We start from the raw sequence: 12,438 nt of genomic DNA on the forward strand, positions 1-12,438 counted from the left end.
CCGCGCCGTGCCGTGCCGTGCCGTGCCGTGCCGCGCCGTGCCGTGCCGTGCCGTGCCTCTCCGCGCCGCCGCCGGGCGCTGCGCTTCCTCCGCTGAGCGCAGAGCCGCGAGGATGACGGTGGAGTTTGAGGAGTGCATCAAGGACTCGCCCCGGTTCCGGTAAGAGCCTTTTGCTTTTTATTGATTATTATTATTATTATTATTATTATTTGAAGTCGTGAAAATAATAAAAGGTGAAGCGGAGGGGCCGCGTGAAAGGGGAGCGGTGGGAAGCAGTCCCCACGCGGCGCCGCAGCCCACTCGGGACGCTCTCCACGCCGTACGGAGAGCCGGCATCGCTCCCCGGAGCGGCTGGACGTGCTGCCGCCGTACCCGGAGCCCGTGTCCCGAAACACGGCGTTTTCCACGCGCTCACATCGGAGGGTGGATTGGTTTTGGATTTTTTATTTAGCAGTCTTGAAGGAATCCGGGCTCTGACAACAAAGACTCCGTCGTGGCTGCGCTGCGTGGAATCGGGCGGTCCGAGCTCTGCCCGGGGCTGGAGGGGTACCCCAGAGCCCGGTGTGGATGCTCGTTGTGCCCGCAGCACCCTGGCTGGGTGTCCGGGTGCTGTGGGATGTCCTGGTGCTAGAATGGGAGGATCGGAGCTTCCACAGCTGGCGATCGCCGGCTGCATTCACACTGTGCTTGGATGGGGACAGAAGGAAGCAGACAATAGCCTGCAGGAGCAAGTTGGCTGGAAATACGTGTGGGGGACAGACACCCAGGAGCTCTCCCTGCCAGCAGGCATTTCTCATTGCTCCTCAAACGCTTTTGTTCATTAAATGGGACACTTTGCGTTTTCCTCTGCTCGCGTTTAGAAGGATTTTCTCGAAACAGAAGCTCGGTACAAAAGGCTGCAGTGGTCTGCTGCCGTGGCTGCACTGAACGGTGGTCATTCTGTGTATGCATTCATTCACGTGGCTGCGTACAGCTGCAGGTAACACAAAAACCCCGGGCGGGTGCACCCTGTGGGTGCTGCACCCCAGGTCTGGGGACCCGCAGGGCTGCTGGGAGGGCCCTCCCCCGCCCCCTGTGGCTGTAAGTGCGCGGTGAGATCCTGCTCCGACTTGTTTCAGGGCTGTTTCGTGGAGTGGCACGGGCAGCACCCTGCGAGACGATGGGCTGCTCCCATCTGTGTGCCTGCTTGGCGCTGGAGTCACGGGAGTTGTTTGACCAGGTAAAGTTAGGCTTGCGGGAGGTACAAAGCTCCGTCCTTACACCTCTGCTCACTCAGCATCCGTAAGAATTTCATCTTTATTTATTTATTTATTAACTGTCATTTTTATCCTACGGTGCTGCAGAGCATGTGAACTGCTCGGTGGCATCCATCCAGAGCAGTGACCTCACTGTCCAGATGTCTGGTTCCACATGGCAGTGACCCTTTTTTTTTTTCTTTTTTTCTTTTTTTTTCCCGGTGACGTCAAGATTGATGGATGTGTTTATTTATTTATTTTGCCTTTGGTGTGCGTGGGCTCCGGGCCAAGTTTCTTAGTATGCAGGCAGCATCGTTCTGCTCTGTCTGCTCCATCTGTAAAAACAAAACAGCCCTCAGAGTACCGTGCTGGAGCTGTATCAAAAGCCAGTTATTTAAGCAAAGAGCGATGAACTGTTTCCCCCATGGCTAGACCCAGCCTAGAACAAGAGGTGAGGTGAGAGAAGGAAGCGTGGACGGCTCGGGAGGGCTGATAAGTGTACATAAGGGGAGCTTGTAAACCACTGCTGCCTTAAGCAGTGATGGGGCACTAACATCTGCAGGGTTATGAGGAAACCAAAACTGGATGCTGTGTCATAAGTTCAGCACTGAGCCTTGGAGGAAACCAAATCGTTTTCTGTCTGATATACAGAAGGAGAAAAACCAAAAACAATTGCATAGACATGAAGGCACGCTGCACCGGGCGTTCCGTAGTAAGGCTACCAAACTAGTCTACTTAGCAATCAAATCCAATTACATGTCAAGGCACTCCAGATCAATACTCAATACTCAGTCAACCCATCATTGCTTCCTGCCTCATAGGGACCAGTTGCTAACCCTATTTTTCCTCCTTTTGATTTTCATTACTTGTGTACCTACAGACTGGCAGATAAACCTTATTTCTGTTGGGCATCCTGTAGAGACATGTATATTCTGCTTCGGTAAACAAATGTTAATTACCTTGTGAGACCAGTTTTAGCACATTTGAATGCAACCCCAGTGGATGTTGTGGCTTTCATCTCCCTCCTTGACATGGGAGCCTTCTTTTTGGCCAGCAGCAGCCTGGGAAATCTAGGAATGCATTTCTGCCTGATCCTACCCAGGGATCTGGGTGCACTTGGCACTAAGGGACAGATGGGGACATGGTCACCTCTCCTGGGTGTGAGGAGCTGTCAGGAGGACACGGGTATTGGAGGAACAAATTGCAGGGGCTGGATCTGGCCGCAGCACTTTGTGAGTCGTAGAAAACCCCAAATGCCTCTGTGGTAATTCCCACGAGGGAGGGAAATAAGTGGTTATTTCCTTAACTAGCACTGCCGTTGCTCTTAACTAACCTTGTTAATCAGGCTTGCTGAAGGCCAGGGTTCCCAGCAGGCTGCTTATCAGGGCTCAGCCTCCCCCAGTGCTCGTGGCTCTCGTGCCCAGGGAAACTCAGGCATGGAACTGTAGCTCCATGAGAGATGCAAGAAAGAAAGCTGTCATCTGCTGGAGGAAAAGGAAGTGAGAAGACAAGCACGTCTAGGAAGTATTTTCTCCCTCTCAGTAGGGCGTTTCAAACAGAATGGGAAGAAATAAAAACACTTACTCCAAGTGATCCTGCTAAGTCTGGCAACAGACTGAATTAGACAAGTTTAAAGCGAGCATAACCAGTTTAGATGGTGCATGAGCACGTGTTAGAGAAGGCTCTGAAGAAATGTCTTCAGTGGCTTGTGTGACTTCTGGCTGTTGTCAGCTGACACCACGCACCGTTGACATGCAGTCTGATGTAAGCCAAACTTATTAGCTTGAGTTACTTAAAAGCAAATGTAAATTATACCCAGAACGGCAAAAGCAAGGCTGTTCATCTGTTTAACTAAAACCATTTAACAAAAAGAGCACTTGCATTGATCTGGAATTGTTTTTTGTTACACAAGGCTTCTTATGTAAGCAAAATCCTCGCTACTGCTCCTGCTTGCAGGAAGATACACCCACACAGAGAGCTTCTCTTTGAATCAGAGCCTAATGAGTACCATTAGCATCTCTTGTTGGTTTAGTTGCACGAGTGAGATGATGCTATCACAAAAGCAGCTCGATGCTATCTAGATCAATCATAATTCTTGCCTTTATTTATTCTATTTCTCATCTCTTTATCACTGCACTTCTAAAGTCACAGGGGCTGAGGTATGTAAAGGAGGAGTCAAAGCAGAGGTGTCACAGTGAGTTTCTTCCTCTCACCCCAGCTGTGAGATGCTCTCCCTGCTGCAGCAGTCCGTCCTGTCCGTCCAGCTCCAAGGTACCTGTACCTTGCACTGGTGCTTTACACATGCACTGAGACTTCCTTTCCTCTCCTTGCTCACAGAGCAAGGCTGTGTTGCATTTCAGCTGCTCTCGTGTCAGGGTTACAGCAGAGCATAGCAGGACCCTCGCACAGTGCAGGCTTTTTTGCTCCATGGGTGGTAACACAGAAACATATGGAATGAGCATTCCTTTAATTGCATTTCTCTGTCATCAGAGGTGCCACGGGAATCCTGAAATATGATTCTATGATTCAAAATACTTAGGAAAAGCTGCAGTCCAGCTTGTGTTAGAGTGGGCACATCTGAAGGTATTTCTTCAATGGAAGTCAGGGAAAATCCCCTGATGTTAGAGACTGCCTGGGTGAGAACTCATCTGAGATCTCTGGCTTGGCATTGGTGGTGGTGTTTGATGCCAGATTTTTGGCAAGTGGCATCCTGAGTAATTCTGAACTGTGAACTGCATGAGCAGAGTCTCCCAAGGAGCTGAGGATCTGAAGCTAAAGCCCCACAAAGCCATCTCCGTGCTCCAAGTCAGGAAGGGATTTTTTGTTGTGGTTGCCAGGATAAAACTGGCCAGATATAGAAGCTGTGAGTTTGCAGTGGATGGTATTAAACTCAGAAATGCAATCTCTCAGGCTGCTTGTGGGAGAGAAAGCTCTTAAATTCCATGATGTAGTGCAGTGACAGGGGTAATTTTGTTGTTTCACAATTTGGCCCATTGACTTTGTTACCATAAGAGTGCTCTTGTAGCATTACTTTGTTGTGTAACTGCATGTACCTTGCAAGAACATTGGCAAACTGAAGTGTTTCTGGTTGTCTGACAGATCAGTATGGGAGCTGGAGGTTGCTCTCCTGTTCAGCAGATGTTCCTCTCCATGTCCTTTGCTGGCTGGGATGCACGTGGCTCCAGGGACATGGAAGTCACCCGTGCAGGCAGTGACAGACTTCTGGCATGTTTCCTTCTCCCTACTTCAGTTGCCTTGAGATTAAGTGTAAGGATAAAGCTCTTCAGTCCTAATGATTTTGCAGGGGGTAAGCTCTGGATCTCACTAGGTGTGAGCAGGGACTGTGTTTCCTCAGAGTCTTCCAGAGGGCAACCACGAGGAACCCTAGTCCTTGTCCTTTCAGAAAGGCCAAAAGCCACTGAGAAAGCCAGGATCAGGGTTTTGTGAGTTGCTAGTTTTCTAGCTATAATAAGGAATGTAAGAGGGTTGCAAGTTAGTTGACCGAGCTTGCTAAAAGGAGAAAACACAAAAGAGCAATAAGTCTGTGGTAGAAGAGGATAATTAGACCCAGAGGTAATGTGGCAGAGAGATGCTGATGCTGGCTTTTCTGCACTATTGAAATGTTCTGTGGAAGAGTCACCCATTTTCCCTTGGGCTGTGCCACATGCCGTGGAAATGGTGCTTTGCTGGTTGTCCTGGCACCGTGTGGTGTCCCTGGATTTCAGTCCTGGTCCACGAAGGACTGCTGCTGGGCCAAGTGAGCACATGCTCTGTGTCACCAGGGTCACAGCCACCATCAGCCCAGTGCTTTTGCACTGTCAGTTGGGCAGTGCAGCTTTGAGCTATAAGCACTGGATGAGGAATAAAGCACTGTCGTATCTGCTAATGCACTGATCAGGGCACTGTCAATTCTACTGCAACTCCTCAGTTAGTTATATCCTTGCTGGGGGATCTTGCAAGTCTGTTTCCTCACTTAAAGAGTGTTTTCTGATTTGTGAGGTGCATATTCTGGGGTGCATCTCTACTGTTCCCCATAGCTTGTCAGGACAAGCGTGCTGAAATGGCCATCCACATAAAGCCTCAACTCTGAGCCTCCTAACTGCCCTGTCTCTTTAAAACTTGGTTTCACAACACTGAAATTTCAGCTAAAGTATTAATTTTTGCAGCAGCAGCAAAGCCAGTGCAACCATGAGGTTTTCTGGCTTCCTAAGCACTGGCTTTGCTGCAAAAAGCAGAGAACTGCTCGCTTTGTAACTCTGCTTATCCGGGATAAAGAAAAGAACTCTAAAAACAGAACTCCAGTCCAAGTTCAGCTGAATTTTGGGGACAGGTCATCAGGTTTCCTTGGAGCCAGGAGTGCCTGCTGGCTTGCAGTTCTCCTCTACATCACAGGTCTCTATTCTGATTTCAGACACTGCCGTTTCCCAAGTGTTTTCTACACACACAGCTCCTCCTCTTTGTGTTCTGTAAAGCTTGCTTTAAAAATGGGGGTGGAGGGAAGGAAGGGAAAAAGGAAGGCAAAAAAGAAGGCAGATTCAGCTCTGTGCTAACACAACGCAGTGCAGACTTTTCCTGTGTGAAAAGGAAGAGGAAGCAAGAGCAGAATTTGCTTCCTCTTTGGCCAGCAGTTGCTGACTTGGAGAGGGAGGAGCTGGCATCCTGGCCAGCACAGAAGGTTGGGGTTTGTGCCTGCCAGGAGCTTTCTAATCACTTCTTCCTCTTCTCTGGGGCACTGTTCAGTCTGCCCTGTTAAGATTTTGGAAGCAAGGCAGGGAACTGGAGCTACAGCACTGTGTGTGTGTTGGAGCTCCAGGGAGCTTGGTGTCTCAGGCCCAGGCCAAGGGGTTGGAGGCTGTGGCTGCATCCCAGCTTTGGGAGCTGTGTGTACCTGCTAGGCTGCATGGAGATGCATTGCATTCCTACCCCACAGGACAGGGAGCAGGGCTGGGTTCCTGGATAGTTAATCCTGTGCAAAGAGTCTTCCTGTTTGTTTCTGAACCTGAAAGCTGCCTGGAACTGATAACCCCAAACCTATTTTGCAATGGAAGGTGCTGGGTGGTGGGGCAACTGGCTCTGCCACTCATCCCACATGTATGCACAGAGCCTGGGCGTGCATGCATCTGCCCCAGCAAAAACCAAGTGAGCCAGCACCAGCACAGGTCACAGCAGCAGTGAGTAAGTGACACGTGTTGCTGCAGGAACGACTGAAGGTTGTATGTGTTCTCAGCAGCTCATGTCAACCCACTGGACACAAGGCTAGCCAAACTAAGTAGGGCCCGTTCACAGCAGTGTGCCCACACACATACTGCATTCTTGTCTTGCTTTTGTTATCTACAAAGCTGTTCACTGGGGAACTTTGCTCCTGTACGAGGTCTCTTTAGGGGCAGAGAGTGTTCTGTTGCTCTGATAGAGTTAAGCATCACTTATTTCTGGGGAGTAATGCACACATACAGTCTTTGGGATTCATGTTCTAGTGCAGAAATGTGCTGGATATAGCATGGGCCACGTGGTGGGGAATGGCTCAGGAGGGAAGCAGTGCATTCATTGCAGCAGATTAAAGCAGCGATGTCAGAATTCATGGGTGGTGCATCACAGAGTGAAGTGCTCATTCATTCCTTAAATAAGCAGAAAGTGGCACAGCCTAAACAGATTATATAATATCAGAGTGAGATAATCCCTCCCCTGCATACCCAGTCTGCTTCATCACACTGTAGTGAGGCTTAATGGTTTCCATACTGCTTATTAATAGAAACAGCATGTGTGAACATGTGTGTAAACGTATATGTGCACGTGCAGCTCTTCCAGGGGCTGGATACATCTGTCTTTTGATAAGAAAAGGAGATGCTTTGTGGGAATAAAATGCATGACCTGCATGCACATGCGTTCAGATCCACGTAGATACAAATGTGTATCTTGTAGTCCTTTCTCAGCATCCGAGCAGCTGTGCCAGTCTTTATTTAACACAGGGGACTGACATGTGTCTCTGTCTGCTCAGTGTCAGGCTGACAATGCAGTATACTGCATGTGGACATTTTACAGATATATATAGCTCCACTAAAGCAGATCTCCATGGGCACAGGGAGCAGCTGAAGGAGATGCATCAGTTCTCCCATGACAAAGCAAGGTTGGGTTGTGCACGTATACAGACTTGTGGCTTGCTCTGAGGCCATTTTTTGCCCATACACATGAGAAGAATACCAGCTTAACATCACCACGGTCCCACTGCACTAAGTGGTGATGCAGGAGTCCTGATAACCACGTGGAGAACGTGGCCATCTGAGCCTGGCAGCTGTTCCTGCTCCATTCCAGCATCAGTGAAACAATGCTGTTTCCCACAGCTTGGTTTCTTCCCAGAATATCACCCCTTTGTCCTCTCTGCTAAACCCAGTTTTTGGCAGGAAGGCTGAATTTGTCCCCACCCTGTGACCTCGCCCCGGGATGTAGGAAATGGCCACAAAGATAGACATAGCAGGAGGCCCCTTCCCCTTTCCTGTCCCATTCCTCTTCCCACCCCCTTCCCTGCTTTCCCTGCTTGCAGAGCTGGCCCTTCAGATGGGGCACTTGAATGTGCAGGGAAGCAGCTTCCTGAGGGCTGGAGGATGAGGAGGAAGCAAGCTGACGTTTGTAGGAAGACAGATGCCTTCAGAGTTCTGTGAGCAAAATGAAACAGGTTCAGCTGGATGGAGTTAAGGAGCTGGGAGTAATGGAAACTCTTGATGTGCCACTGACTCATCTGGATTCAGAGATGATGCAGGAAACTGTGGGCCAATGGCAGGCTGGTTGACAGGGCTGCACAGCTCCAAGCTGATAGAGCCTATGTGATGATGGATGGGAAGTGACTTCTCTCAGAACTCAAGCTGCTATTGTCTCTGGGCTCATCCTTAATCTTTACTTGTATTTACTGCAATTATCCCTGGTTTAACATTGCCTGGGTTAGAGGCACCAGTGCAGCTGGGACATATGGAGATGGGGGGGAAACAAAACCTTACAGTTAATGGTGAGTGTTCTGCATTCTGGCACTGGAATTGTCTGCAGTAAAGTAAACTGATGTTTTCCTGGTTGATAACACAGACAGTACTGTTTTTCCTCAAGACAGTGGGAAAAAAACGTACTTCCTTGTGATGCACTGTTTCAGGCTTGCAGGTGAAAGGAAAAGGTGATTGTATTTCAGTGCAGAAAACAGCATCCCAGAGCTGAAAGAAGGTTTTAAAAATGAACTGGAAAAGTGACAGTAAAATGGCAGTTCCTGTTTGGCACATTGAAGACAGGAGTTATTTGAAAAGGTGCCTGACCTCTCCCCATACTTCTTGCACTCTGTGCTTCTCTTTTACCTGCACTTCTGAACTCTGTGGGATGAGGTGTGCAAGATGCCAAGAAATGAAGAAGAGCCTGAGGTTTCTAGTTACTTTAACCACAGTGGGAAAGGATGGAGGATGCATATCTGGGAGTCCCACAGGGTTACACGCTGTTGTTCTGACCTTGACTTAGCGCTTCAATTCATTTTCTGCTGCTGAGGCTTGGGTGCTACAATGCCAACTTTGTTCTCCCTTGCTTGGACCACATCAGCCAGCACAGAGAACCTATTAATTTTTGCTCTGAGCATCACTGGTTCCTATTTCCTGCCCAGTGATTCCCTCCACCCCCAGCATTTTGGCTTTTTGTGTGGGCTTGGGAATTTCCTCCTTGACCCAAGGCTAACTATCCCATCCCCAGGACATGGCCCAAGAAAATATTAGGGATGACCAGCACAGCAAGGCTCTTTCTACAGGGATGATTTACTGGCTGAAATGTGATGGACATGTGATTGTCCATCATATGGGACAACAGAGAGAAGATAAGTGATCTGAAGCTGGTAAAAGTCATGCTACCAAGAGATATCTGGCAACTCTGGGAGAGCAAAAGCAGCACCCAAATCTTTGAGGGGTGAGGGCCCTCCTGTGTTGCCCCAGTTGGTCAGCACTTCCAGTGCTGCTGCAGCCAGAGGGCAAGACCTTGCTCTGCTTTTGGCAGGCAGCAGCACAGGAAAAGCCTTTCAGACAAGAGACAAAAGGAGCAGTTGGGGAGCTCCATCCTGAGCCAAGGCCCAGGGAGGGTGGGGAGGGGAGGGGGGAAGAAACAAGGAGCATTCAGTGCTGAAAGATGACTGCTGGAGGAGGGTGGATTGAGCTAAACTGTGGATGAGGGGAAGTCTCAACAAAGCCTTCTGGATCTCCTCCAGCCCTGTTGGTAAACGGATGCTGCTGGGTTCACTTAGGGGAAAGAAAGAATTGTTTGATACTAGATTCTTGATAAATCCATTTTGCTTTTAAAAGAAAGCTAACACACTGTCTGAGGAGAGGTGTGCCCACATAATATTTCCTTTTTCAGCTGAGGAAAGAATACTCCTGTATGTGGTCATAGCTTTGCAGTTTCCATTTTGCTGCTGCAAAGCCTTCATCCATTGAATTGAGCCCTGCAGCTGTGTCACATTCTGCAAAACAAGTATTCAGATCAGAAAGAAAGGTGAAGATCCATTCAGTTTGACAATACAAATTATTAGCTATCAGCGTGAATAGTGCTTGCTCTGATGAGCAAGAATAACAAAGCTTCAAAACAAAGACCATCTGGTAGCTGCCACAGAGCAATTTCCATCTTCAGATTCTACTGTGGCTGGGGTACTCCTCATCACATTCATGCATGCTGGGGACTCTTTAATGGCTAAGAGTGAGGGAGGATGCTGCAGAATGAGTTTGAAGTGGCCACTGAAAAAGCCCTATCCCTCTACTTGGCCACCTCTCACACACAGCTTTCCAGTCCTAATCCTCTTTGGGATTTGCACCTGTCATGCATGGTGGAAACTGGCCAAGGAGTGCTCAGGTCCTTTGAAGATGAACAGAATGTTGTAGTGAGAGCTTAATGTAGTTTGGATGCCTTGCTGGAAAATGAAAGCTGACAAGCTGTGCAACAGAGTCTGCTGGGCCTGAGCTGGGAGTCATTTTTTGGTTTGTTTTGCACGAGGGTGGGAGGAACATGCTTACCTGTTTTGATGCATAACCTCCTTTGTAACCTACACAGGTTCGGGATGGAAGTGTGCAGTAATTAAGTGATCGAGCCGCCGTGGCAGCCAGATGTTCTCTCCTACTGAATATGTCATTGTCAGTTGCTGTGCTAATTCATCAGCACTAGTGCACATGGCTGCTCCGTGCAACGTTCCACATGGGGACCCCATCACTGCAGTGCTCAGCTCAGCATTAGCTGGGAGATGGCTTCTGCTGAACTGCACAGGACAAGGACAGTGCTGAGCAGGGAACGTCCTGGCTGCTTTGGCAAGCGGAGGTGCCCTTAGGATGATAGCTTTTTAAAGTCAGCTGTGGGATATACTGTCAGTCAGAGTGTGGGAGATGTTCCTCCTGCACAGACGTCTGCCCACTGCTGACCTGAAGCCACCAAGAGGGCATGCAGACATGCCTTGTGTATCTGTTCTCATCTACAGGCCAGACAGGGTCGGACAGCGAGCATCCAGATGCTCCAGGGAGAGGTCCAGATGCTGAAGGTGCTGTCTCCTTGAACATTTGGCTGTGGGTTACCAAAGAGAAGCCGAGGGGGAAACCTGTTATGAGATACATTACATAAGGAGTGCATTAAGGGAGCTAAGGAAAGATTTCATCTTTAAGCCATTAAATCCTAGAGTAATTTAGGTTGGAAGAGACCTCTGGAGGTCACCTAATCTAATGCCCTTCTCAGAGCAAGACCAACTGGATCGTGTTGCTTAGTGCCTTGATTCTAGAGGAGCTCAGCCTATAGCTGCCAGAGAGCAGGGAGGGAGAATTCGCCGAATGGAAGACTGCTCAATAATCTCAAATACCTCACTGCATTCTAATGGGCCTTTTAATCATTTGAACGTGAACAGGAATAGCAGAAGAAGCCTGTGCTCATGTATATATAGTGCATGAAAGCAGTACCCAGCATGGCATGCCTCTGGAAGAGAGGTGTCAGCTTTTGCTCAGCATTTTTGTACTAATTTGAAGTCAGCGGAGCACTGTGCAACCAAAGCTTGAAGCTGTATTCATCTCGCTTCAGAGCTGTCTAAACATACACCTCCAGCCACTCTGCTGAGGGAGAAGAGCCATAAACTGACATCTAGCATGTTTCAAAGAATGGGGTATTTCTGTAGCTGTGCAGAACGTGTGCAAAACATTATGAACACTATTACCAAACTAGAGCTGGGCTATGTTCAGGCCCATCACCTCTTCACCCATGAGACACACTAGAAGCTGTGGTAGGGATTGTGTTTCCACATCTAGCCAAACAGAACAGCAAATACCACAAAGGCATCTTGCATAAATGGAAGTCAAAAGAGGGCTTCAACAACAGAAGGTTGGCAACAGAACTGCAGTAAAACAAGGCAGTCATCATGTTGCTGGCATATTTGCATGTCAGTGATTGGATTCAGTGCTTTGTGTTGGGTAATGACACACTGCCATTCTTTAACATCCCGATTAAACAGATCCACACCACTGAATACTCGTCCTGTGAAGTAATTAAGGTACAATTTCTCCTTTTTTTTTTTTTAATAAATGAAGACACAGTTTGAAAGACAGTTTTACAATGCTTATTCAGCGTGAGCGATTCCTGTTACTGGGGACAGCTGTTTATACTGCTGAGAATAAATGTGTTATCCTCAGGTCCTTTACAACCTGCCCGAGTTCATGGAGAGCCACACTGCATCAAGTCATCCCATTTCCCACTCTATAATGAAGCCATTCTCTGCTACAGTTGCACTGAACATAGGAATGCATGAAGGGTCGTGACTTAGTATTGTTTAAATTTGATGTTACCAGAGAACTACACAGAGGACTGTACAAGTAAGTTTAGATTAATACCAAAAACGTTCAGTGAGGGCTCAGCTCTGTGTTTATCTGGAAGTAAGATTTATGTTCAGCAGCTAGCAAAATCAGGAATTTGGGACTGTATGGTTTTCAAGTGCAGGGCTGCAAAAAGCAAACAGGGAACTGTTGCTGTCTGTGCTTCCCATCTGACTCTGATGGGATGTGCCTCCCTGATGCTGCCTGCTCCCACATCCCCCAGCACCCAGACACCGAGTTCTGTTCACGTTGAGGTGAAAAGAGAACTGAGTGATTGGGTTTTTATGTCTCAGTGTACTTGATCTGCTCGGAGGTTCTTGTAGCATTAGAAACCTGTGCTGAGACCACTTGCTCTCACC

General features: G+C 48.4%; 1 protein-coding gene across 3 annotated transcripts in view; it reads left to right on the forward strand.

Moving 5' to 3' along the window:
• The first annotated feature begins 22 nt into the window (after nt 1–22).
• Nucleotides 23–12,438, forward strand: part of ACAP3 (ArfGAP with coiled-coil, ankyrin repeat and PH domains 3) — a 61,458-nt gene continuing 49,042 nt past the window's right edge. For 2 of the 3 annotated variants that reach the window (XM_065737997.1, XM_065737998.1), the window contains exon 1: nt 24–159. In XM_065737997.1, the coding sequence (XP_065594069.1) occupies nt 113–159 (47 nt within the window). In that variant the 5' untranslated portion in view covers nt 24–112. Of the gene's footprint in view, nt 160–12,438 lie in introns of all 3 variants that reach the window. The other variant, XM_065737996.1, reaches the window with a different exon arrangement.

The sequence above is a fragment of the Cyrtonyx montezumae genome, unplaced genomic scaffold (assembly GCF_038088225.1).
Source record: "Cyrtonyx montezumae isolate F1298 unplaced genomic scaffold, pur_monq_1.0 scaffold_21, whole genome shotgun sequence".
In the NCBI taxonomy this organism is placed as follows: Eukaryota; Metazoa; Chordata; class Aves; order Galliformes; family Odontophoridae; genus Cyrtonyx; species Cyrtonyx montezumae.